Source organism: Cynoglossus semilaevis, chromosome 6 (assembly GCF_000523025.1).
Source record: "Cynoglossus semilaevis isolate Cse_v1.0 chromosome 6, Cse_v1.0, whole genome shotgun sequence".
Taxonomy (NCBI): domain Eukaryota; kingdom Metazoa; phylum Chordata; class Actinopteri; order Pleuronectiformes; family Cynoglossidae; genus Cynoglossus; species Cynoglossus semilaevis.
This window is the reverse complement of record NC_024312.1, coordinates 327,226-354,241: the sequence shown is the minus strand read 5'-3', so window position 1 is coordinate 354,241 and position 27,016 is coordinate 327,226. Positions and strand designations below refer to the sequence as shown.

The following is a 27,016-nucleotide window of genomic DNA, read 5'->3' as shown; positions in this document are numbered from 1 at the left end:
CTTTCAGATGTGTATTCAGCCTCTTCGTCTTGGTACACCCCCCCCCCTCCCCCCCCTAACTCACCCCCCCGGTTCATAAGTATGCCTTTGTGATAGCCAAACATCTGCCTGGAAAGCTGAGATGATAGTTCCTCCCCGAGTCTTGCTGTCTTTGCTCAACAGACGAGGGCAGGGTTCCCGGCTCTGGTATTTGGCCTGGCAACCCTGCGATGGAAGCCGGCGCCTGGATATGAGATTTACTCTGAAGTTTTTTTTTGCCTCCTGCCCCAGTCTCAACTGACACTAGTTACCATTGTCTTCTCATGTGAGCCTACTCAGCCGTGGCTGCTCTACGAGTCGCCCGTCTTTTGTTCTAGCTTCTTCCCCCACAACACTGAGGGCAGCGGCCTGTTGGGCTGCCTGGATTATTCATGAACAGCAGGGACGTGTGGCTGTGTGTTGTTGGGGGTAAAAGCAGGGATTGGGGGGCGGGGGGAGGGGGAGGGAGGTGTATTGAATTGGAGGAAGTCTGCAGTGGCTCCCAGTGAAGCCAGCACACGAGGGAATGTCCCAGAACTTCCATACGGAATAATGTGCAAGGCAGTAAAAAGGACCGCAGCAAGTGTGTTTGTCCCTGATTTACTCTTTATTTAGCTTCATGTGTCAGCCAAGATTGAGGCTCAATACGCACAATATAAGAGACTCTGCAGATACAGTGTGAGACGCTGTCAGGCGAGTGCACTCGTGTTGGCAAACGGCGTCTCAGAGAAACACATGGGACAGATCTATTTGTAACACTCCAGCTTTGTGCAATCTGGGCTACAAATCCACTTTGGCTGGTTTGTTAGGAGCGAAGCATGTGACATCCACTCTTACGGTTTAAATCGTGCTTTCAGTGAGCCTGGATGTGTGGTGGTGGCGGCGGCGCGGTGGTGGTGGTGGTGGTGGTAGTTCCTGTGCTCTATTCAGAATCTATTCATTGAAGGGGGTTGGTAGAGACAGGAAAGGCAAAAGATGGGGGGTTGGGGAATGACAAGAGTTGGTGTAGGAATATGGGGATGGGCAACTGTGGATCACCCCCTCACCCCTCTCCCTTCCAGCTACTGCCTGCTATGCCAAGTAGCATCAGTCTTTCTTTCTCCAAGAAGATGTGGCTAATCTGTCAACCTTAACAAACACTCTTATTCCTGTCAACCCCAAACACCCCCCCGCCCCTCCCCACCTCTCCTTCCTGTAAGTGCCTTCCTCTTTGTACACACAGGCTGTGAGGCCACAGTGAAAGGCCTTCATTTAAAACGCTGTATTTACACGGTTTAAAAGTAAAACTATTACATTCTCCACTGACGGTACTGAAGTCTTTAAAGATATAGCGTCTCATTAGCAGTAGCTGGTTAGCTGGTGTTTAGGGACGGCCTTCATTCTCTCTTATTAGTGTCCAGATCGGCTTTTTTGTGTCGCTTTTTTGTGAAAACTACGGTCAAATGAAGTTGTTTGTTTTAGAGAAGAAACAAAAGAACGATTTTACTAAGCTAACACAAAAACACAAACCCATATTCCCATAAGTCCTTGCAGCAGCTGGGTCCAGTTATTTTGTTAGCTTTTTCCTTATTGAAGTGATCAGGCAGAGAATCCTCTTGCGCAGGCACAGAGGCATTACTGTCTAAGCTGGAGGGTAACTCGACTTCAGTGTAGTGTTAATCCACTCCGACAGTAGTCGTTCTTCTATTGATACACGTTAGCCGATGATGGACGAGTATTTCTGGTTTTGTAGATCTGTACTCTGAGTGTTGTTGTTCAGTTTGGTGTTGGAACTGTCCAACCAGGTGGACAAGAGTTGCTTGCTGACAGCCAACAGGGCGTCTAACAGTAGCCGTCCTCTTTATCAAACCAGGTGGACAAGAGTTGCTTGCTGAGTAACAGTAGCCGTCCTCTTTATCGATGTTGAATATTTTTCATCTTCAAAGTGAAACTTTTGCCCAAAATTCCAGTAAATACTTGAACTCGGAGTGAAGAGCAACAGCCTGCAGCCACAGATGCATCGTCTTCTCTGAATCAGCCTCGTTGATTCATCACTCTGTTCCACATGGAGCTCGACTTTTTTTTTTTTTCTCTCCCCATCGCTGGGCTTTTCTCTCCACGCAAGCAAGCAAGAGGTCTTTAATCCTTTAACAATCCACAGATTGTGAGTTGGAAAATATGTCCCAACCTGATTAACTTGCAGGGAAACTTGGAGAGAGGGCAGAAAAAATCCACTGCAGCAAATCCTGCTGCAGGTTATTTAACCCAACGTTAAAAGGAATTTGAAATGTCTACATGTGCAACCTGCGTTAGAAATGTTGGTAAAATCAACGCACATTTTGATTGGTTTTCAAAGCGGTGATTAAGCAGTAAAACCGTGGGGCGCTGTCCTTGTAAATGAAGTGAAAATGCTCTTTAGTGCACACGGCCCGTCTTCCATTTTCATCCTATTACAGATTATATAATCCTGTTAAATCTCCATGTCTTTAGGGTTAAACAAAAGCTCTCTGGTGTTGCTTTCACACTCTTGGGTTTTAAACTTTAAAAACCCTCACAACCTCCTGCACAAAACACACACTGACAGATGTGTCGAGTGTGTGTTGTTTTTGTGAACCTGTTGTTCTGCATTTTTGTGCCGCAGGAAAAAAAAAACCGTGTGCGATAACAACTGTAGTCTTAAGCCAAACCTGAAACACCTGCGATGTTGTTATTCTCAGCCCTGTCTGAACCAGTTCAGACGACTGGAGGGATGGGTTTGTGACCCATTTGACGACGAAACACGAAACACGCATTAATTCAATTTAATTTCTAGACGCCTTCGTTACATGGGAGTAATTCTCTCGGAGAATAAATGGGTGAACATTTGCACAGTTGGATATGAGTTCAAAATATCACCCCATTTTCTAATGCCGTCTTTTATCTCTTCTGCATATTTATGCTGTTTGAGGTTCTCAACAGAAGGTCTGTGGCCCCTAGGTGGTCCGGTGAAGTACTGCAAACCATCTCAAATATTTTTGGATAAGACAATTTTTCTCAAAAACAAAAATGTATGAATCTGTGTTGTGAATATTCCTTTATATTTTTGGATAAGACAATTTTTCTCATTAAAAACAGAAATGTATGAATCTGTGTTGTGAAAATTCTTTCGTGTTAAAACGCAAAATAACAAAGTTTGTTACTTATTTTTGTTTATACACAGCACAGTTTAACAAAAAAAAAAACAACCCACTATTTAAGATAAAATATAAAGAGCAGTCCGCTTGTATTTGGGCTAAAAACCCGTTCCTGACCCCTTCTGTTTCAGATCACGCCGCTAACCATAAAAGCGCTTGTAAAACACTCAAGATTCCTTAGCGTCGCAGCTAAAAAACACAATAATGACAGAGGAGCTAAAGATACGTCTCCGACTGCAGAATCTCACGGGGCATGTCCTGAAAATACACCGTATGATCTGAAAATCCCGAGGCCCAGTGGCCTTGCGTAAACAGCGTGGGCCTCAGACGAGCAGCGAACACATCTGGGTGAGCTGAGCGGCGTGTGCCCTTTCAGAAACACGTGGGCCAGAGTCTCTGGCTCGGGCTGCTCTGCCACTGGGAGAGGGCAGCTCTCAAACTGCATTCTTGCTTTTGTTATTCTAATTGGCTTACAGAAGGAGAAAAAAAAAGGAGAAAGAGAGGAGGGGACGGGGGGGAGGTGAGGGGGAGGGTGATGGGCGCATGCACGGACATACTTCCACACAGCTAACGCTTGTTTATGATGTGACGTGAAGACGTGTAGACCTGACGGGTACTGGGCCAAAGTGCAGCAATCATGTTGATCTTGGTCCATATCTGATTAATGACGACACTGTGATTTAGCAGATGATACAAGGGTGAGTCAAAACGTTCTAAGAAAAAAAAAAGACATCTGCCAATTCACCGATGGTGTAAACGTCATTATTATGTTTTTAATTATTTAGTGAACCGGTAGCATGATAGTTCTGGGTTCGATTCCCAAAGGAACTTCATATAGTTGGCGCCGGCTGGGGGCAGCCTGATGCAACAGATTTGCATTTCCAAGTTAATTTCCCAATTAGGGGATCAATAAAGTTCAAATTATTATTATTATTTATTTATTATAATGTAACCCCGCCCCCGCCCGATGATTACTGGGTTAGCTTCCCCTGCTTTCTCATCTTTAGTTTGAAGTGAAGAGAGAGGTTGAAAGCCAGTGAGCCAGTTGAAAAGTTCAAGTTTTTTTTTTTTTTTTTAGAACAGCTTGCTTGCTAACAGCTAACACAGCTGATGAAATGAATCAAATTTCCCTCTGTTTCACTGAGACCAGGACTGTGGTCCAAGTGTGCGTCTCCTAAGGATTCACCCAGAGAACAGGGTTAAAATGGCACAATAATTAGGAGCAGCCACAGGAGAAGGAGACGGGAGGAGGCCAAGCGTTCACACACCCCCCCCCCCCCCCCCCCCCCCCCCCCCCCCCGACTCACTGCACTCCTCTCCCCTGCACTGCCATGGCGGCCTTTATGTGGCAGCTGTGCACATAAAACCAGAGCCATAAACACAAACAATTACACTGGAAAGTGCAATTTAGCATTTATGAAGTGAGACAGGACACGAAGCTGATGTCACACCTGACGCAGCACTACGTACGGTACAGTATCCTCATTTATCGCCCGTGTTTGCTGTAGCAGTAAACGTCTCTTCACTGGCACAGAAAACGTCCACACTCCTGCACGCTACATTTTTTTTTTTTGTTCTGCTGAAGGTTGGGGTGGGGGTTGTGGATTTTGCAAAAGTGCGATTGGAAAAGCCAACAGATAGAAAATATGTGAAGTATGCGCTTTACAATGAGGGATATCAATTCAATCCACCCACGGCTGCAGGAGGGTCCAGACTCTGTCAAAGTGGGCTGGAATTCAACCTAAATATTTTAATGAGTCCACAGACAACTGCTTCTTCTGCAGTACTACAATGGAGTATTATAAATGTACGTTTGTTTTTACTAGGTTTGGAAGAAAATTGAAGAAACAGTTTTAACTCAAAGCTCAAAGTTAACTTAAAGTCAGCTGAGACTGAAACCTAAAAGTTGGGCTGATTCCTGGCTAAAAGGCCGGAGAACATGTGGAACAGCAGCTTGTGTCTCTTGCACTAAAGGAAATTATGCACTAGGATGTGAAATTCCAGACCATGGGAACCTGGGAGCAGCTCCGACAGCGGCTCCTCATTCTTTCTGAAGATTTCAAATTCATTCAGAGTCAGGAACGGAGGTTTTTACAAGAAAGAATGTCTTCCTCTTTATACTTCTCCTGTTGCATCACCATCTCTACTTTTAAAAACACATCAGTGTTTAAGTCTGGGCTTTTTTTTTTTTTTTTCCCCGTTTGGATGAGTGAAACCAGAGGTTTGGCCAGATTCAGCCCTACATTTTCATTTTTTTTCGGAGACTCCGAGCTGCTTTAAATACTGGTTTTTGAAAACTTGTGTCTCTGCACAATTATAAGCCTGCCAGACAATTTACAATAGCAGCACAGAATGCCACAGGGCTGGAGTGAAAGGCAGCCCAAAACCTCAGTGTGCTATTTCTTGATAGGAGTCCTGGCCCCTGATACCGCCGAGCGCTGGAGCCACGCCAGGACAGGGATTTGAAGAATTCCTCTGGTTTCTGTGGCCCGTTTTACATGCAATATGACTTGAACCAAAGAGTATAAAGATCACAAAGAGGCGTTTGGTTGCTCCTGTGATCAAGCAACACGCAGCTGGCAACTGTCAATGGCTCCTCACGGGAACTGGTGAAGCTTTTGGGAAAGAGATGAGCTCCAGAAAGCACTTGTTCATTCAGCAAGTAAGGAAATAGTGGGAGGTCTAAATAAGGCTACATGTTCAGGACGTTGCCGTGTCGATTATTTCTCATTTAATTTGTTTTTTCGTGTCGATTATTTCTCATTTAATTTGTCTTTTACGAAGAGTGGAACGCTAACCCTTTAGTCCTTTTGTGACAATTGTAGCAATTTTTGTTACAAATGTTTCCAATTCTCTTTGCTGATGACTGAATGATTTAAATCTTTTTACGCTACAATTAAAAGAGAAGTACAAACAGATTTCATATTCAACATTTGAAGACATTTTGGTTCTGGACCCCAACGTTTGTCTGTGGCTAACTACACGGACTGTTGCTAACGTTAGCTCCGGTGATTTGCGATGGCAGCAACATGTTTTGCAGTTACATGATACCAGAGGATTGAAGTGATGCAGAGATAAAAAAAAAAGAAAAAAAACTGTCTACATCCAGTTAAACAAAGCTTCGCCAGACCTGGAAATTGAACCAGCGATTCTTCAGTTACAATCGTGATCCATCGACAGCTAGACTGCGGGCGTCCGTACATTATTACTGATTCACCTGCTGGTTATTCTCACCTTCTGTTCGATGCCACACTGCCATGTTCACCACCATCCTCCCCCCACTAACGTCTTAATCTGGCCTCCCCCTACTACCAGAGATTGCTGCTACCTCATTAATGCCCCCTCGTCCAGCTCAGGGGCTGCTGTCAGAGGGGGGAGGGAGAGCCCACCCTTCAATTTCATGGAGCAATTTGAATATGTAATGTGGCGGTGGAGCTATTAAACAGCAAATCCTCTTCAATGACGAGAGCACACTTCACTTGCTCTCACTTAGCATTGCTTCACAGAAGGACTCTCCGGCAGGTCAGTCCCAGGCATGTTCCGTGCGACAACGCACGGATTATTTTATTGCCACGGAATTTTTTTTTTTTCCCCCCGATTAAAATTAATTCAATGGCTCTTCAGTGATTCCTCTCCTGAAAATCATTTCATGTCTGCACGGAGACAACAGGCGTAGAAAGGCACGGGGGGGGTTCCCTTGGGTTCACCCGTTCCCTCTACTACCCCCCCTCCCCCTCCTCCCCCTCCTTCTCCTCCTCCACCTTCCTGAACAAAGCTTCCCCAGTTGTGAGCATGACCCACTAACCTGGCTGGCAGCCTGAGGGTATAGAGTAGCCTGACTCGGGGCTTCCAGCGCTCGTGCGAGCGCACAGGGCCAATATTTGAGTACAGTCACTTTCGTCGATGCAATCGGCTCTCGTGGGGATTAGAACGGCTCCTTTTAGACAGGACGATTGTGTGGTAAACGTGTAGCAGCAGCAGCGGCGGCGGCAGGTAGAGTGGGGGCTAATCTGGCTGAACACTGACATCTTTCTTTACAGTAATGCTCCGTTACCAGCTAGCTCTAATCTCCATATGAATCACTGTTTTTTCTCCTGTTTATATCTGGGGCAAAAGTTGCTTTCATTCTGGAGCGCTGACGCTAACCTGAAATCCTCCAGATCGGATGAACGGAAGAATACATTTGTTCGCAAAAGTTGATTGGAGACGTCTGTGGCCAAAAAGTGGAGATTATGTTCCTTTGAGCCAATCAGTGTGTTTTCATGCACAGCTAACTCAAATCACATTTACCTCATCACGACTTTAACAAATGTTAACCCACCGGGGGCAGTATTACAGTTACTGCTGTACACTGTCCTTGGTTTAACACTGTGGTTATTGTTTATCCTCATCAGTCAAGGGTTCACGTTAGCGTAATCTGAGCTGACGTAGGTTTTGTATTTTGTTTTTGTCCGGGCCACTCTCCTTCTGCCGCGACACTGCTGTTATTGTCAGATGAACACTCTCTCTGCCTCCTGTTACGTTCTGGCTTGCCTACTTTCGGGATTTCGGGACACCGTCATTTTGATACCATTTGTTGAAATATTTGAGCTAGTGTCATGCGAGAGACTCCCAGAAGTTCCAAGATTGATTGGATTTGGTTGAAAATTGGCTGCGTTAGTCCTACGTTGATATTCTGTGACCGTTTTTCTACCGTGTTTTAACATTGTCGTTGATTGCAAACAAACCTCTGAACATTTTCTCGCACTCGGGAACATTTCAGTTATTCCCATGCACCTGAACTGCAGAGCGCAGTAGCAATCTTCTTGACATTTTTCTGGAGTTTTAATGTTTGAAAAGTGTTTGCATGAATCACGCCGACCTTTGAAAATTAAACGTCTTTGTCGATGCAGGCGAACGCTTGTTGCTTGTGCTGAAGAGCTAGATGAGATGTGCAGAGGAACTGTCACGAGTGCACGAATCCTTGGCAAATCAGAGCTAATTAGAGCCTTCATTTTTTGAGGCATTAGGGAAGAGTGTTACTTACCCCCTGGTTCCCCTTGAAGCAAATTGCCGGCTGACTTGATAGTGTTGCCTGGGGGAAAAGAGAGAGAGAGAGAGAGAGAGACGAATTTAGTCAGTGCTTCAAAAATAATGTTCATGTTTATCCAAATAGAAAACTCATACTTTACAAACGAGAATATATTAGTGTTTTGCATCTGCACAGTGGAAAAAAAATGTATATTTAATGACCAAATAACATGATTTGAATTTTCAATCGAGCCTGTCTTGATATTTAAAAAGTGTGTGCCGATTAATATTTGAGTCAAAAATATTACAAGAAATTATATATTTTTTTAAATTTTTCTTAGCTTATTGTGATAGTGCTAACGTGTGTGTCTAATCGTAATGAAGGAGGTTAAACATTTAGCACTGGAATCTTTCCATAAAATCCATATAGAAGGCACTGATTTAGCATAATTCAAACCAACCCTGGCTAATTGTTAGCCAAATAAAGAGACAGTATAGTGATATTGTGTGAGATATCACAATTTCTATTGTAAGAATAAAATGAACCCTGGCTAAATGTGAGCTAAAGAAATAGCCCAAAGCCACAAGATCCAGAAACGTTGTAGAAAGAGTGCGTAGCCAAAACCAGCTAATAATTTAGCAAACAGATGAAAGGCAGTCAAATGTACATGTAGCCCAGAGCATACCATTATTTTTAATAACAAGCAAATAGTAGCAACAAAAGGGTGTCCAAACTACCACTGGGAAAGTTGGCAAAACAGTAACTGATAATACACACAATGTTAGCAGAAAAACACTGATCAAAATATTAAAAAGTGTGTAGTGTAATACAGAAGGATCACTAAGAAACAGCAACAACAATTGTTAAAATATCACTGGAGGTTTTTGTGCTAATACACAAAACTGCTATGAATAATGGGTTTTCAGCCTATTTTAACTGATTTTAACTGATTGTTGACAGACTTTCTTTGAAGCTGATCAGAAATGATACAAAACAACACACCTGATAATATGTGATTTTCCTTCAGATAAAAGAAAAACGTAATGCAATTTTAAATCCCTTCCAGTCAACATGATACGCGTTTAATAGTTGAAGACCGTCGTTCATTAATTACAGCTACACCCATGACTGACAGGACTGGCAGCATTTATTATTTATGCTTGAGGGAAAATTTCTTCCCGCATCGAGGAGCATTGCTGTGATTTATTTCATCATCCATCACTTTTTAATACTGAACGGATTAATAAATGATAGCATGCAGTGCGTTAGTTAGTTAGCGCCATCTGTGTGGTTGGATAAAGATGGAAGCATGATATTTGGTGTAACAGGTGTGAGTTTGAGAATCCACTCAAATTGGTTTTTGATTCACTTTAAATCAAGATCTGTTCGATTTGAAATGTCACCCTGATGATCATGTGACCCGACAAAGTTCAGAATAAAAGCATGAACGATAAAAAAAAAGAATAAGAGCCTGGACCGAACATTAGGTAAAGAAGAGATTAAACTGCCACGGAGACGAGCAATGTTTGGCGAGGGAAATTAGTTCCTTCAGAGACGCAGCGTCATCGATGACATCATCAGTCGCTCCAAATAGATTTTGACCTTTTTTCCCCTCATTGACCACTGAGTCCAGTGGATGCCTGAGGGAGCGGGTCTTTGTGTGAGCAACACAAAAAAAGTCAAACTGAACTCGATCAGTCCTTTATTCTCCAAAGGTTCGTATTTTAAAACTGTCTATTCTAGTCATGGATCCTACGTTTGGAAATCGCAAAGAACTCGTGAAGAAATCTCAACATTTGCCAGACGATGGTGTTTAGTTTATTTAAGGCCTTTCATGGTCAACAAATCTTAGGGTAAAAACAGGGAACTTTACTTTACTGTCATAAAGAAACTAAAAGAAGCTGAAATCCTAGAACTTTTCCTTTTTTTTTTGATTTTTCCTTTTTTTTTTTTTGATTTTTCACCAAGACTGGTCTATTATTAGAAATGCCAAACAAAATCAAAACTGCTACAGTTACCAACATGGGCGTGGCCTGTGTTTGCCCACCGAGGATTTCAGGCAGAATCTCTCACCACAGTGAGAGAGACCAGTCTTTCCAGGACAACCCTGTGGACGGGGCTCTTCTTACCGCCTGCTCCTTCCTGCCTCCTTTGGCTCCTCTGCCTGCTGTGGCCTGGAGGAAGCCGTCAGGCTCTGTGAGCTCAGGAGTTCACTCTCTATCACACACCAACGGGCTCTGGAGCTGGGCGGGCTTCCAGGCGTGTAAAGGGCAAAAAACAGAAATACGCCAGAGCCCAGCAACAACTTGCCTGAGCCCTGCAGCCACCGTGCAAAAGTCAGGGTTCTAGTTCCGTTCACAACCCGAGAAGGTGGTGCACATGCACTTATTTGACGGTTGAAGAAAAAAAAAGGAGCTCACTGTGATCCTTGTGCAGTCATGACTGTCTTTTACACATTACCCTGGGAAAAAAAAAGATAGACTAAATGATCTCAGTCTAATCTAATGAACCATAAAAGCAATAAAACTCCTGTCTCCGTCCTGGAGGAGTTGAATAATTTGCTTGATAGCTTCTTCATTATTTTATTCCCCAGAGCCAAAAAAGAGCAGAGAAACTGCCTATTTTTACATCGAATGAATTACAACCGTTTGTGTGTGTTTGCCAAAAAAACTAAAACTGTTGTTGATAAAGTCTGGCGCAAGTACCAGAGGAGAGTTCTTTCTACCCAAAATATTTGATTTGACACAATGAACCATAATCCAATATAAATGTGCTTTAAAATGGTTTAAAGATGAAAAATGGCAAAAATCCAAATGACAAAATGTAGGAGTGGGGAATGAAAAGCTGGTGAAAAGAAATTCCATTTTGCTCACCAACATACAGTCCTAGTGATTACTGGCATGTATCATGGTCTTGTAGGTGTTTATGAGCTTTTTTTAAAAAAAAAAAAAAAATCTGTCTCTGCTCATGTTTCAACTAAATGAGGCTTGCTGATGCAATTAAAGACGCATTACAAGGTATCAGTTATTTGCTGATGACACTGCGATATTACTTCAATAAATATGGCTACAAATGTCGCACAAATATCTGGAATTTTTTTTTTTCTGCCAGATCATTCCGATAATCTGAAGGTTCACAGATGTAAACGGAACAAATGACGCAGGTTGGCGAATTCAGAATTGTTTGGTTAGGGTTTGATTTGTTTGAGTTCAATAACATTGTCGTAACGTTGCGTTAATTATTGCCGAGTAAATGAAGCAAAAATGTTTACTTTTCGGTTATTTTATACCAAATTAAACCAAACGCAGCAGATGTTTGACTTCTCTGACACCTCTGAACAATAACGTCATAACTCTGTGTCGCAATTAGCTGTGATACAGTGAGAAGTATTTCTGCGTACAGGTTACTGCAGAATCTCAGATGTGAACAACCAGCAGGGCAGACGTATAATTAAAAACCACCGTCTGCCCCGATTCAAGACAAAACTTTAACACGTTCAGACGATAGGAAAAACAAACTGGTCACATGACCCCTTATTGGATTAGTTCAAAAGTAAACAATGTGTTGGAAAAAAAACCCTCTTTAATTCAACCACTACACACAAACATCAATTTACACTGAAATTCACACTGACGGTCATTTTAGCGTGAACAGTTCACCCAACACCACACTGTGGTAGGAAACCCACACCCACGAACCAGAACTAACTCTGCACCAGAAGACCGTCAGTTACCACTGGGGATTTAACCCATGACCTTATCGCTGTAAGGCAAGAGAAATGACCACACCTCCACTGTGTTGCCCAATTCACATTACATTTTTTAAGGTTTTTATTTTCGATTCTTCTATTTTAGTTGAATTCTTTTATGGAACTCACTTATAAAAACAGCATTTCTTCTCCCTCGGCTTCTGCTTTTTTTTTTTTCACTGATTTTGGTTGTCATCATTTTGTGCCGATTCTAAAAAGTTTTGTGATTAAAGTTCTATCGATTCTAAAAAGTTTTGTGATTAAAGTTAGTCTCATCTAATCTTTTTTTTTTTTTAACGTATATTTCAGTCTTAGTCCAGTCTGAATTTGCCTCCTATTGTACCAGAGCCAGAGTAAACCAGTGCAGCCTACGTGCAGCAGTCAGCGCGTCAGTCCTTCAGACCCGATCGATCCACGGTCCGTCTGTGGTCAAAGTCTCCGAACTTTAATTTTTTTAAGTCATTTGAACCCAAATGATTCTGCTACTCCAACAAGAGCAGCCGATAAAGTCTCCGAGTTGGTTGGCAAGCGTTCAAAGAGAGAAAAACAAGAGGAAAAAGAGTCGGAAATTGGACATTTACGCACGAGCTCCAAAGTTGGATCCGGTGATTGTCGCTCTTACCTTCAGTTTCTGGTACGATTCTAAGGTCCGGATGGCGGTGTCAGTGAGTTTGACGTGGTACAGAGTTTGGTTCGGTGCGTTTTTGTTGATTTGGCCACAGGAGAGCCCGTAGCGATGCTCCTGTGTGAGCGCTGCCATTTCTACAACTGAGACACGGTTTAACTGAACGGGTGAGAGGACGGGGGAGGGGAGGGGGAGGGAGAGGGAGAGAGAGAGAGACAGAGAGAGAGAGAGAGCGTGTGTTGACATCCAACCACAGAACGTCACACACATACGGAGAGAGAGAGAGACAGCGAGAAACACAGAGGGAGGGCGGGGATTACGCACACATACTCACACACGCGCGCGCACACACACATTGGTTTTGTGAGCACTTCATATAAACATCATGCATTCCCTCACCCCTCGCTCCTCACCCTTTATCATGACAATATCTGCCTAATCTCGGTCCCGGCCCTAACTCTAATCTGAACCGAACTCAAACCCTGAACCTTTAAAATCCCCTCCAACTCAGTCGGGACCTGGAGACGAAGCGTCTCCTCAACCATAGTAGTTCGCAAAAAAATGTCCCCACAAGTATAGGTATAGTAGACAGACACACACACACACCTGTCTCTCAGTAGTTCCGAGGACACCTTGTATTTACAGAGCCAAAAAAACATACGATTATTTTATATTAATTTATTATATTTTTGTTTGTTTTGGTTCTTTAAGGTTAGTTTCTTGTTTTGTTTTAGCTTCGTTTTCTTTAAGGTTAGTTTCTTGTTTTGTTTTAGTCATTTTAGCTTCGTTTTATGTGTTTTCTGTGTGGTTTACAGAAGTAGAAAATAAAAAAAATATTTTTTTACTTATTTTTTGAAGTCTGGTTTACAGAAGTAGAAAATAATAATAAAAATATACTTATTTTATTGTTTAGTTTATGTGAGTATTTTTTTTAATAGTTTTTGGTATAGCTAATTGAGTAGTTTATGTGAGTATTTTTTTATTTTTAATAAATAATTAAATATTATAATATTAATAATGCGGGGGGAAAACTCAAAAAAAAAAAAATAATGCAGGGGGAAAACAATTTGCGAAAACTGCGTGGCCGTGTGCGCACGCTGGTTTCCCACTAGGTTAGTGTAGCCAGAGAACGTCGACTCAGAGACCGGAACTAGCATGTTCTTGGTCGGTGCCAAACCGGAAATGGATGTAAAGGATTGCCAAGCAGAGAACTACAGTGGAGCAAAGGACTCCGAAAGAGAGGGAAATCCTTGGCCAAGTCTCAGCCAGCGTTTTGTTTACAAATGTAAACGAGGCAATAACTTTATCATGCGATACGATATGTGCCTGTACCGGCGGACGATGTTGTCGCTCTCGAAACTTCCACGTCAAACCAGCGAAATCACGTGCCAGTGAGTAGCGTACCTGTGCTTTCACCTGTGTTTCCCCAAACGCTGTGTTTATTGTTTGGCTAAAAACGCTCCTCCGTTCATGATATCGATTATCTTCGCCTAGCTTAGCATTCATCCCGCTAGCTAACGCTTCATTGACGTTAGCAGTACCAGTACATACACAGGTGCATGGTTTGAGTTACAGTTGGTCTCTTATGAATTCATCTTAATTCGTGTGTATTAAACTAGCTCTTGGTTGTTGTTGTAGCCGAACTTTGGATGGACAGCGATCGTCCGTCAAACGTACAGGTGGATTGTTCATACAAACTTTGTAGGCCTTTGAGGATAGTAGAGTTTTAGATGGGTACCTGAGTAGAGTTTAAGCAAAGTAAAGATACTTTACTTAATTACATTGGTTGGTTATTTTATTATTTATTAATTTAGTGTTTATTTTAGACTTTTTTGTAAAAAAAAAAAAATTAAAAATTGCACAGTTATGTCTACCTGAAGGCTGTTTTGCTGTAATTCGGGCAGCTAAAAGTTTTATTTTGGCCTTCCTTTTGGCAGTATCTATAGCTAACCTTAAGTTTTGTACAGCTTATCTTTAAAAATATTAGCACTGTGCTACACCACCAGTATGTAGCCACATCTTTTGAGTTTTTATTTTTCACCAAGGCTAGGCCTAGCTTACCCTGCTAACACACTGTGCTTCTTCTCTGGGTTTTTACTTGTGGATTCAGATCTTGCCGTTTTATATTGTATCTAGAGAATGTCAATAAAACACAGAAGCTAATATCCTTATTAAATCTGCATTCATCTGAAAACCTAGCATTCATACAGCCATCATGAGTGCAACTCGACAGTGAAGTTATTAAGGAGCTTACAGACGTCCTGGCAGATTAGGGTTTTCTCCTCTAATCCTGCAGATTACCAGTGTACATGCCTGCTGGCAGAATGAGCTTCGTTGCAGTATGCCGATTCTTTGCACTGATCATTTTTTTTGTGGTTGTTGTGTCAACTGGACGATGTAGACTGAGACAGGCTCAGGTTGAGGACAGACAAAGGCAGAAGGCTTCCAAATATATGAACCTGCGTCAGGGGTTAGTCTCAGAAGGAATCAGTGAAGAATTCAGGATTTAGAATTAGCGACACAGCTTCCCAGTTCATCATGGAGATATGTTTTGGATTCTGCAGGACTGTCACAACTGAGGCTTTTACTTTAAACGTTGTTGACACCTGGACCAATAAGGAGGAGCATTTCTTTTTCAGATGGTGTCCATCGCTCCCTGCAGTGACATGGAGACAGAGACCTGTCGTGAGGAGGATGAAGGACCTTCACTGGAACCTTCAGAACCCCAAGAAAACCAGACCATTGGTGGGTCTGTTTACACGGACAATTGTAAAGAAGTGACTCCTGGTTCTTCAGATGAAGACAAAGGACTGCAGGAGAAAGAGCAGCCTGGAACAGTTGGTTCTGAAGGAACAGAGCAGTGGACCCAGTTAAAGACCGTCTCTGATCCTGACACGGAGGTTGGTGAGACACAACGTGAAGGACACAAAAAACTGAAGAAGACCAACAGCTGGAAGATGGTGCGATTTCAAGATCCGTCGGAGGACAAGGACACGTTGGAGAGGGACAGTTCTGCGGAGAGTCTCTTTCCAGAATATCCACTGCAGCAGTGGAGCCGCTTCACCTTTGAGGAGCTGTTCGCAGCTGAAGACTGGCAGGACATCACAGGTGAGGGAACATCTCTGAAGACCAGGTGGACCTCCATATCCTGAACCACTTTTCATTCTGTGTGATGTTTTTTTGTTCTCTCTCCTCTCACAGAGGACCAGCTGTTGAGGAAAAAAGTTCTGGAACCTGTGGAGCCACATGTCCCGCACCCCACCTGGGGTCAGGAGGTCACAGTGAAGATGCAAGGAGTCCTGGAGGACCACACTGTGGTGGAGAAGGACTGGAAACTTGTCTTTGTTGTCGGAGAGGGAGATGTAACCCAGGTAGGCTGGCGTTTTAGTCGACTCAATCAAATATCGTTTGTTTGGACTGAAATAATTTGTCAACGTCAGCAGTTTGATGACACTTGATGATGATTTTGATAATGTTGACGACTGAAACTAAACAAAAACCAAAACAGTTTTACTGACTTAATTTGAACTAAGTCACAGTTTAGAGAAAAGAGTAAGACTTAATTGAATTTGGCTCATTTCTACATCTCACGGCGTCAGCTGCTTCTCTTCAGTCCGATGGCTCTGAAATGTGAAACTATGATTTTTTTTTTCTTTCTCTGCACGGACGTTTAAAGAAGCCAACGGCAGACACTTTAATTAACACCTTGTGCCTTTGACACCTGCAGGCCCTGGAGGAGTGCGTCCTGTCCATGCAGCAGGGGGAGATCACATTACTGCTGGCCGACTCACAGTACGCGTACGGACTTTTGGGAAGGTAGGGACTTTATGGTCAAGTTCAACACAGAGAGGCAACATCTGCCCACTTCTGTTTTTATCTTCCTCTGTTTGGGTTTAATTTTGCCAGAAGTCTGGGCTTTTGGACCTGTTGCTGTGGGGGCAGCCTGGTTATCCAGGGGTTTGCAGGGTTAATGAACCATAAACAGGAGCAGATGGCTTCCTCCTAACACCATTCACAGGCAGCCTATCTGTGCTGTGTATCTAACCTCCCAACCTATGGGAGGGGAGCACTCGTATTACGGTCCACAGCTTAGGTTTATAACCTTTACACCGTTTAGATGCCAGTATAAACAAGGCGCGCGTCGGTGTGTTGCTGTTCCAAACCATTGCTTTATGGTTGCTGTGTTTGCTCTAGATAAGCTGAGCATGTGAGAATGAGTCATTGATGCCGCGCCGTGATTGGGTCAAATGAGAAATGGTCACAAATGCACAGGTCATGTTTTTAACACAGCACTTGCGCATAATGTGAATAAATTTTTATTTATCAGCACTTGCGCATAATGTGAATAATTCTTTTTATATTTTTTTTTTTTTTTTTGGTTATTACAGATAATTTATCTGAGGTAGCCATGGTAACCAGTGTCACTGCTGCTACTGTAAGGCTTTTTAAAAACTGGTGCTGCTGCACTGTATATGAGGTCATTTTCACAAACTGCCAAAGTAGCGTATTATACTGCAGCCATCAGTATTATTATGGTCTGGAGCTCAGCACAGGGGCCAGATGTGGCCCCTGGACCAGGTTCAGGAGACGGGGTTCATGTGATGTAGGACTTCTGCCTCTTAAAAAAACATTTTAACTTCATCATTGATACCTTAGGTAATTCTGAGTTTGGCGTTAAGCTAACTTAGAAATTAGGCTAGGCTCAGATTCATCTTAAATCATGGCATACATGTTAACTCTAAGTTATTATTAACAATTACTTTAATATGATTTAATCTGCATCTTTTTTTAAAGATTTTTTTTTGCTAATGTTTAAATGTTTAAAATAATTAATTCTTTAGCTATTAAAGTTTGGGCAACATGTGTTGCTGTTCATGTGATGACTGTCAGGTCTGTCAGGCCAACAGTGATCTGTCCCTGTTCTAAAATCTCAATTAGTTATGCTTCTTTCTTTGGCTAATTTGAAAGCCCCTCGGGCTAGCACTCACAGATTGACTCTCGTGAATCCTGATAGCATTTTGGTAGCGACTCTTATTTTGTTGTTTAATTATTGTGAAACGCAAGGACTACTTAGGATTTCTTTGTTAGAATGTTTATTGTACTGTGTTTTCTGCTCTTCACGGGCAGTTACTTTTATGCTAACTAATTTTGGCTAGCTGTTGATTGTCTCTCTTTTATTTGGGTATAATTTGGGCTCTGCACAGTCATGCTGCATTTTTGGCTAATTTGAAAGCTTTCTGGGCTAACAGCCCTCACATGACTCTGTATTGTTTTGTAGCAATGCCAGGCGTCTAGTGAGTAGGATTAGAGCAGCATTAGCATATTTAAGCACATTTTTTACCGTTGAAAAATTCAAGTTGGGGCTAAATATTTTTGCTGATTATAACAAAATAGTTTTGTTCATCGTTTGGTTAACCCTGGAGACATCCGTTTAATTACATTTGATCAAAAAGTTATCCTAATTTTTAGCTTATTTTTAGGCACTCCTGGTGCTACGTGAACTTTGTTTGTTTGTGGTTTTTTTCAACCCTAATGCTAACGTTTGGCTGGAATCAAGCAGTCTGACAGCACCTTTCAGACTCTTAAGAGCAGATCCACGTGTGGTTTGTATAAACAGCTCTACATGGAGCCAAACTGCAGAAGTGAGCGACTCACGCACAGCCGCCCACAGGCCTAATGCATAAAAACACTGCCGACTGACTACATCACGCTCAGACGCTCTGAACATTAGCCTGTTATGCTTTAGTAACAGAACTTTTATCTGTGCATGTGTGTGTGTGTTTGTGTTGCAGAGCTGTGTTGTGGAGTGTGAGTGTGAGTGAAGGGTCTCCGAGGTGCTGTCTGGAGTCTTGACCTCGGTCGATTGTGCAGAAGCAGGCAGAGAAAATGGGTGTTGGGGGGAGGGGGGGCAGACGGTGGGAGGTTGGTTAATGATTGTTTTGATGCAGCTGATTAGGGTTGTTTGCTGTGCACTCACATCGTGCGTGTCAGAAAATCAGTGATTCACACCAGGTCTTTAAACTCTGTTCACTCACAGAACTGAGGTCGCTCGGTGCCCTCAGTCTTGGGTGTCTCTCTGCACTTTAATTAAATATATTTGTCAAGAAAGTGGAATGAAAATACTGTAATAAAAACCTCAACAACTGCCATCGTATGACTCCTAAAGGGAGAGTTCTGTATTTTTTTATCTCCAATATTGACTGTTGTTTTTTAGATTTTACAAAATAAGACAGCAGGCACTCAAATAAATAACAAGAAAATATACCAAAAGGTGAAAGGAAAAAATAATATCCAATAAAATGTCACCAGCTGAGAGATGTGTTTAGAACAAGCTAAGTATGATCTACTTAAGAAACGTAGCAAAAACACAATAAAAAAAAAGCCAGTAAAATGACAAAGTTTAAAGTTTTTCTAGCTAAATGGAGGGAAGAATAAAGCCAGTAAAATGACAAAGTTTTTCTAGCTAAATGGAGGGAATGTTGTAAAAAACACCTCTTGCCAGCGTAGAAATATCTAGTTGGTGAATGTGAACAACAAACAATATTTAAACTGCTTCCCAAAAGACAACTCTTTAGTTCTACTTTTAGAACAGTGTGTGTTCTTTTACACTGTAAACTCAAAGTCCACAGAGAAAAATCCACATATAAACTGGGATGACATCACAGCTGCTGGTCCGCTTTATTTGTTTACTTTATCCCAGTGAAGTAAATACAAACAAAGAACGACGGATACTGAAGTCACACAACGACACGTTTTGACTTTGTTGCAGAAGCAGCAGTGAATCAACAAGTATTTAGAGTAAAGTTGCAGTTTTTATGTCCACTAGGGAATTTATTGGCCACTCAGGACTCAGTCTAAAAATACTGTGTCCATTTATGTTACAGCCACAAAGAGGACCTTTTTCTTCCATCACTACTGTGTGCCTGTTTAGGGATTCAGATTCTTGACTTCAGTTTAGAACTTTTAAAAACATTAAAAACTATGAGACACGTTGAGTGGCTTTTGATTCTTAAATAAACAGAATTATCCCTTTAGTTGAAGGTGTTGTTGAGTAAACGGCTCATCGGCAGTTGTAGCCAAAGGACAAATGAATTGTTGACTTTTTGGGAAGATTGTTTTTTTTAAATTTCACCTACAACTATTGTCTGCTAACAAGCTCAGTCGTTTCGCTTCGCAGCTAAACTGAGGCGTCAGCTGTTTTTGTCAGGAAAAGGCTGTGACGCTATTTTGTGTAAAATCTCAGTAATTCACAAATGTTGCAAAACTTTAATGGAAAGGCAAAAAAGTAGTCAATAATACAGCAAACGTTTGGAAAATAAATTCAGTAAAAAAAACCTTTTAACCCTCACAGATGACATGAACTTGTTCGGTTAGAGATGAAGAGACAGAAAATGGATGAAATAAAACAAATCTGGCAAAACAATTACATAAACTTCACTCTTAAATTGATACGTTGACGCAAACATTAACAAAAAAGTTTCATCTTAGCAGCAGAAAAAACATGACTCACTGTTAAACGTAGCTAACAGGTGGACAGGAGAAAGAATAAATCGATTTGGAAAAACAGGTGTGCGTAAAATAAGTTATGGTTCCATAATGTAGCAGTTAGCACGTTAGCAGAGCAGAGAGTCCTGGGTTTGATTCCCAGAGGAACTGCGTACTATTGCAGCAGATCTGCTGTTAACACAAGAATTGTCCCAAGGGACCAATAGAGCTCAAATTACTATTATTATTATTATTTTGTTGTTTTCTATTTAACAAGTTATTTAACCAGTTAAAAAAATAGTAAAAGTTAGCCATACTAATAAATTAAATAATAGCTAATAGCTAAATAATTAGCCAGAATCTAGCAATAAAAAACTAGCCAAATAATTACTAAAATAACTTCAGAAATAATTATACACTTTCAAATTTTAGAAAATTGTTTTAAAATATATTTGGCACAGGAATTATTATTATTATTATTTATTATTATTTATTATTTATTATTATTATTTTTAAGCTCTTGTTTACAACCCTGCAGGGGAAAACATAAAAACATACTTTTTTGTTGTTGTTGTTGTTGTTCCAGAATTTAGCATTTTTGTAAAAGGGAGGATGTGAAGTGGTGAGCAGCCCAGGTTTATAGGTAGAGAGGCGTCATGTTTCAGGGCGGAGATTTGACAGGCTTAGTGTGTGTGTGTGTGTGTGTGAAATGACAGAAACACAATGGCAGGGAAAATCTCATTAGCCTCTCTCTGTGTTTTTGGACAGATAGGTTGATTGAACTCTGTCCGTCGCCCGCTGCACACAGTGCAGCTAAGAGCACTTTACGGTTATTTATCAGGCAGTGGGTAAAGCCGCTCACACAGACAGTGAGAGTCAACAGCCGTCTCTCCACGTGTGTTTTGCTGTAGTTGTATTTGTGTGAATTTTTTTTTGTTGTGGGGACACTTTGTCCTTTTTTCGGACATTTTTTAGTCCCTCGCTGAGTAAAAGCCTCGGCTTTAGTAGAGACAGACTCCCAAACAATGTAGTAGACATCACTAACTACACTACATGCTAGCACTCAGCTAACATCACTAGCAAACAATTCGCCTCATGTTATGCAGCTAAGTCAATCATTTCCCCAGTAATCCAGTACCAAGCCATTAGGTAAACTTTATTTTAACCATAATGTGTAAAAAAAAATCCAGTATTTAAATATATAATTATTTCATTAGTAAACAGATCAACAAAAACCATAGATGATAAAACAAACGAACAAAAACCCAGAAGGAACGGGAACGAAATCATTTTTGAGACATTCCCCTAAAATAATGTTGTGAAATCATTATTTATTCTATTCACAAATAATTCCTCTTAACTCTAAGGTTAGGATTATTTTACCTTAGTGTCAGATTATTTTTAGGCTAAGATTAGAGATTAGGCATGTTCTTGAATTATCCTACCTCGTCCGACCACTAGGCCACCGACCGTCCCAATGATGATGTAAATGCTCTGTTCAGACCATGGGGCTAAAGAATGTATCATGACCATGTGAAGTACTAGGCGGACAAGTGTGTGTCTGTGTGTGTGTGTGTCTGTGTGTGTGTGGGCCAGAAGCTGCTTCAGTGTCTGATGACATGATTATTATGGAACTAATGCAACAGTTTGTATCTTTAAACCTCACTGATAGCAACAGACACGACGGATCGGTACTACAGTGAATCAACCTTGAGAACCTGTGACTTTTTCTTTTTTTGTGCGAGACATTAAAGCGCGGACACATCAAAAGCTAGGAATGACGAAATGGGCCCGCCTCTTTTCGGGGAACTGCAGCAGGCATCAAAACGATCCCCCTCTGAGACGTCCCTGAAAAGCCAGAGACGTGGACTGTGTCCTGTCAGGCAGCGGGTCAGGATCAGAGGAAAACAGGAAACTAGCATCTGCTAAACTCTGGACAGGAACAACTTCAAGGGTGTGTTAGAACTTGTTATGTTTGGGCGGATTTCAAAGAGACTTGTTTGGGGAATTGGCCTGGAATTTTTTTCACGTTCTGGATTACTGAAGTCTCTCCTGGTTTTACTGATACAGCTGCGGTGGTGACACAGAGGAGGGTTATTTTGTGTCACTGGTTGGGTCCAGATCTGTTTAGTCATGTTTTACAGTAATCCTGGGGTGTGTCTTTGTGGTGTGACTACAGAAGTGTCTTAACCTGCAGTGTTCGTTATGTCAGTTTGGCAAACGATCTGGAGAGATCGTTTATTTTTCAAGTTCGTTTTATATTTTAAAAATGTCTTTTTATGTTTGAAAATATATAATTATTTCATTGTAGTTCATAGTGGCCCTCAGAAAATATATAATTATTTCATTGTAGTTGTAGATTTGAAGATAGTGGCACTCGCTCTGTTAATCATATAAAAACAGATAAAATTCAACTTTTGCTCACATCATAGTATCATCTGCATAGAGAGTGAGCAGTTCCACTACTGTTATTGTGGCAACTGTGTGTGTCAGGACTCAGAGTTGTTAAAAATGAACATCCCCACTTAAAAAAAAAAACATTAGCAAGCTGTGCTACAACCGGCCTAGCGATTGTCCCCTATTAACTGTAACAATCAGAACAGACACTGTACTAATGCTACTTAACAAAAAAAAAAGGCTGTAATCTAACAGTCGGCGGCGTGCAGAGACACAGCAGATGGATATCACTGACGGTTACTGACAGCAGAAAAACAAACAAAGTCCTAATAGAACAGGGAGTTGGCGTTGGAGGAATCTCCGTGTCTTTGACCTCAGGGTATGTGGGTCTGATAGTGGCTCCTGCTGAGCCTGCTGCTGCTGCTGCTGCTGCTGCTGCTGCTGCTGCTGCTTCAACCCTGATTAAATCACTCCTGCTCTTCTGGCTTTATCCTCCCTGGGTGGAGCATGATGGAGACGGGCGCTTCTGCTCATGGGAAAGTGCAGTCAAATTGTCCTGGCTGATTGATGTTTACTGCATCATTTTAATCACCTGCGGTAATACTCGGTGTTTTTATCCGATCAACCTTTCCTCGTTCTGACGTTGTGTCCGTTTGCCACAGTGTGAAAGTAAATACCGCAAGCGCAAAAATAATAAACACTACGACATCGTTAATTTATTGCTGATTTAGCATGTGCTGTAAATCTTGCGGTAAAACTGCAGTTCATCTCCAGGTGAGACTGTTCAGCTGACAAATTCAAACTAATACAGGATCTTTAGGCTTTAGGTTGGGGTTGATCAAAATTTTAGACTGTAAAAAAAAAAAAGTAGCTAAAAAGTTACTGTACTAGTTACAGATATACCTAGTAGTTCCAGACTATATTTTTTAAAATTGTCGATCTCTGCTCAAGTGTTTCACGGGGAATAGGTGTCAACCCCAGGGCCGGGGGACCAAAGGCGGCCCGCCAAGCCGTTTTATGTGGCCCGTGGGAGCTTAAAAAGAATTTAGTAAAGTCCATGCAGCAGAATTTCTTAACCTAAAAAATTAATAGTTTTTTATTATTACACAGTAATTAACAAAGTCAATTAGTAAAAATTAAGCACATTTTTTTCACTTTTTCTCCATGTGGCCCGGTACCAAATGACCTATGGACTGGTACTGGTCCGTGGACCAGGGGTTGGGAACTCCTTCCATTTACAACTGGCCCTTCAAGGCGAACTGTGTTGCTGATGTGGCCCCCGGTGAAAATGAGTTTGACACCCCTGCTCTAGGGTGTAGTCAAGTCTTTTTTTTAAAGATCGTGGATAAATCTGAACATGTCAAGTGAGAACAGACGCTGCTGTGAAATCAACAACTGATGTCACTGGAGGAAAAGTCATAGAAAGTTTATCAAATCATTATGACGGCCCCCGCACCACCTCCTCCCCTCCCGCAGGGGAACGTATACCATAAGTTAAAACTCAGCACATTCCAGTAGAAACCTCAGCCCAAACATCAGCGCCAGCTCTGGGTTTGACCCTGTCTTGTGACATACGTTGACCAATGAAACGGCTTTTTCAAAATTTGCTCCAGGGAATCTTTGTTTACATCCTGGAAAAAGTTGGCAGCCGCAGCAGCATTTTTGAGGCACACCCACATCGACAGAGGAATGCAGCTGAAAAGGTAACAGTGACAATTGTCTGAGCAGAAAGACAGATGAGCGGCGGAGTGAGGTCGTGACAATCACTGCAGTCATGACCAGAAGGACCGGGCTCAAAAAATTAGCACAGCTTAGATTTTTAGAAATGACCTCAGAATAATGCAAAAAAGAAAATCTGTCATTTTGAAAAGTTATTGAAAAAAACTAAAACTTTCCCTAGAAATATATAAAGATATAAATAAAGAATATTTTCTACTAAGACATTAGCTCCATACAAAGTGTGGATGAAAAAAAAAGCTGAAAACACTTGCTCCATACAAAGTGTTATATACAAAAGCTGAAAACACTCGAATCATTCTACTAATTCCAAAATTCTTGGCTAAATAATTTAGCCAAAAATTAGGCTAACGACTAAATACACAACTAAAATTATCCCCCCAAAAAAGCATTTCAGCTAAACTTAGATAAAGTAGTATTTTTTGATCCCAATTGGATAAGAAAAAACTTTTAAAAAAGCTTAAAAGATCCCTGTAAAAGTTCAAAATGATCAAATTTGACCATTTTTTTTCTAATAAATGTAAAAACGTAATAAAGTTTAAAGTAATCCTCAGTTATCCAGGCAGAGGACAACTGGACATCTGCCCTGTAAATGATCCAAATTACCCCAGAAACATATGCCACCCGGTCATAAAGAGCCACATTTACTACCCTCACCTTGGTAATGTCCGTTTGCATTCGTTAGAAATCTGTCTGACATTTGGCCTTGTGTGTTTTGTCTGTGATGCAGTTACACAGCGTTCTCTGTTGTCACATTAATTCACACACACAAACAAACAAACAAATGCACGTGTGTTTCTTCCTCTTCGTGACGGCTGAAATGTCCTCTCATTACTCGACGTGTGCGACATGACACAGTCGAAGAACGGGCAGTTCTGCTTTTCGTTACATCAGACACTCAGTGGTGACCCTGCTGCAGTGACTCACGCTGCCCGAGGCTGCAGAGCTGCTGTCTGTCAGGTCCTGCACACCAGGTCTGCTCATTCTCATCTCCAGATACGTAACAACGTCCACCCAGGGTTTCTGTCTGTGACTCAGCTGATGCAGAACCACCTGAGTCAGATTAATAATCCGACCTTTCAGACGATCCGCTATAGGAACGTCGGAGCGCTGAATGCAGACCCCTCCCTCTCAGGCTTTAGTTTAACGCCTGCGTGCCTGGTTTTTTGACATTCTTTGTGGCACGAGTTAAAGATTCCAGCAGCAAACCGAGTCTGTGGCCACAAAGTCACGTGACCTAAACAAGTTTGACTGTAGCTTTTGGGATTGAGCGTATCTCCCGTCTTTCTGACACAGTCACAGCAGGCTATAATAAAGCCACACCCTGACCTCACGCTGAGGAAACACAGCAGTCTTTACCTCCAGCTGCAGCATTCAGATAAGAACTTTGATCAGTGTTTACATAACAATAGAGAAAAAGATACAAGGCAGTGTAATGGTTAGCATTAATGCTAACTAGTATAAATACCTCACTACTACAAACATGTTTTTGAAAAGAGAAGAATCAGAATCAATTCCTGAAAATCTTTTTTTAATCTTTTTCAGTCGGCTGAGCAGAAAGTGAGCGGAGCTTTTACAAAATTAATGCATTGCAATTAAGAAAATGAGTCTTGTTTGTAAGTCATTAAACAAAGATGGAGCCACAGCCAGAGCAGTGGACTGTGGTGGTGCTGAACGGGTCCAAGGAGGAAGAGTTTTGTTCTGACTGACACCCACAGTACGGACAGATTCTTCAAGGGCAAACAGCAAGTAGTTGATTTCGAGTGGCAGGACGAGGGCGTCACGGTCGCACGCATCTGGAGAAAATGTGTTCTTGAAACTGTTGTACGTTATTTTAATTACAACATTCTTTCTAGAAGGTTTGTTTGACTTGATGAATGGATTCAAGGAACACAAATGCAGTACGGGAGTTTAACAACAGCATCAGTAATGGTGGTGTTTGTAGATATAGACATGTACAGACTGGTGGTGGAAAATCAGTGTTTTTTTTTTGTTTGTTTTTTTTTGACACACATGCAGCTTGTGATAAATATGGACCAGATTCACGTGAGAGATTCTTATCAGACCAGAAGTCACTGGCACCGTAACTGTTCACGTGCTGCTCAGTGAAATACAAGACACTGAGTCTAGTGTGGTCCAGGTCTTTGGGGGGGGGGGAAGCGGGGGGGTTCAGATCTGTAGAAGGAGGTCAGGGTCTATCTACTGGAGGCTTAGTGGGAGGTTCGTTCCATCCTCCAAAAAGCTTACTTTCAGAACCAGCAGTATCCTTGAGACACTTAATCCCAAGAACCCATCATTCCCCGCCTCATGGGGATTAGGAAAATCATAAGGACATCTGGTAAAAAAATAAAAAAAAATATGCCAAAAAATTACCAGGTAGATAATCCATCATGGCGATCCCTGGAGATGGGAGCAGCATAAAATGATTCCTCTCCAGTCGAATTACTGCCTTCAATGGATTGGGCTGCGGAATATTTTCCTTCCTTTATCGTCACGTTATGTTTTCAAATAACAAAGTTTCATGCGGTGACTCTTGGTTTTGGAAGTAAGACACAAAATATACTTTTTTTTAGGCTTTAAATTTGCAAGGAGTAAAAAAAAATTTTTTTTAGGCTTTAAATTTGCAAGGATTAAAGAAAGAAGATTATGAAGAGGAGCAGGAAAAGACATTGACATATGTCAATAGAAGCATTGTTACCAGTAGCATCACATTAGCTGTAATTTTCCAAGTATGACATCATTTTCCGAAAGCAGTCAAACTTAATACAATTGTGTTTCTTCTCAGTTAAATGATAAGAGTTTTCTTTCGTGATAAAAGGCATCTTCACATCTCTGAAACTCCA

General features: G+C 41.6%; 2 protein-coding genes and 1 long non-coding RNA gene across 4 annotated transcripts in view; 2 read left to right on the top strand and 1 right to left on the bottom strand.

The window, feature by feature from the left end:
- LOC103379457 (RNA polymerase II elongation factor ELL) overlaps positions 1-12,689 on the bottom strand; it is a 34,292-nt gene extending 21,603 nt beyond the window's left edge. Inside the window, exons 1-2 of the mRNA XM_008311010.3 lie at positions 12,552-12,689; positions 8,197-8,244 (exon numbers count right to left, since the gene is read on the bottom strand). Of these exons, the coding sequence (XP_008309232.1) occupies positions 8,197-8,244; positions 12,552-12,689 (186 nt within the window). The remainder of the gene's footprint in view (positions 1-8,196; positions 8,245-12,551) is intronic.
- Positions 1-27,016, top strand: part of fkbp16 (FKBP prolyl isomerase 16) — a 66,913-nt gene that overhangs the window by 26,779 nt on the left and 13,118 nt on the right. Inside the window, exons 1-4 of one of the 2 annotated variants that reach the window (XM_008311012.3) lie at positions 13,631-13,945; positions 15,194-15,662; positions 15,756-15,925; positions 16,282-16,370. In XM_008311012.3, coding sequence (XP_008309234.1) covers positions 15,194-15,662; positions 15,756-15,925; positions 16,282-16,370 — 728 coding nt within the window. In that variant the 5' untranslated portion in view covers positions 13,631-13,945. Of the gene's footprint in view, positions 1-13,630; positions 13,946-15,193; positions 15,663-15,755; positions 15,926-16,281; positions 16,371-27,016 lie in introns of those variants that run through there. The other variant, XM_008311011.3, reaches the window with a different exon arrangement.
- Positions 5,776-6,282, top strand: LOC112487160 (uncharacterized). Its single transcript, XR_003049987.1, has 2 exons — positions 5,776-5,916; positions 5,957-6,282. It is a non-coding gene; the product is annotated as an uncharacterized LOC112487160 (long non-coding RNA).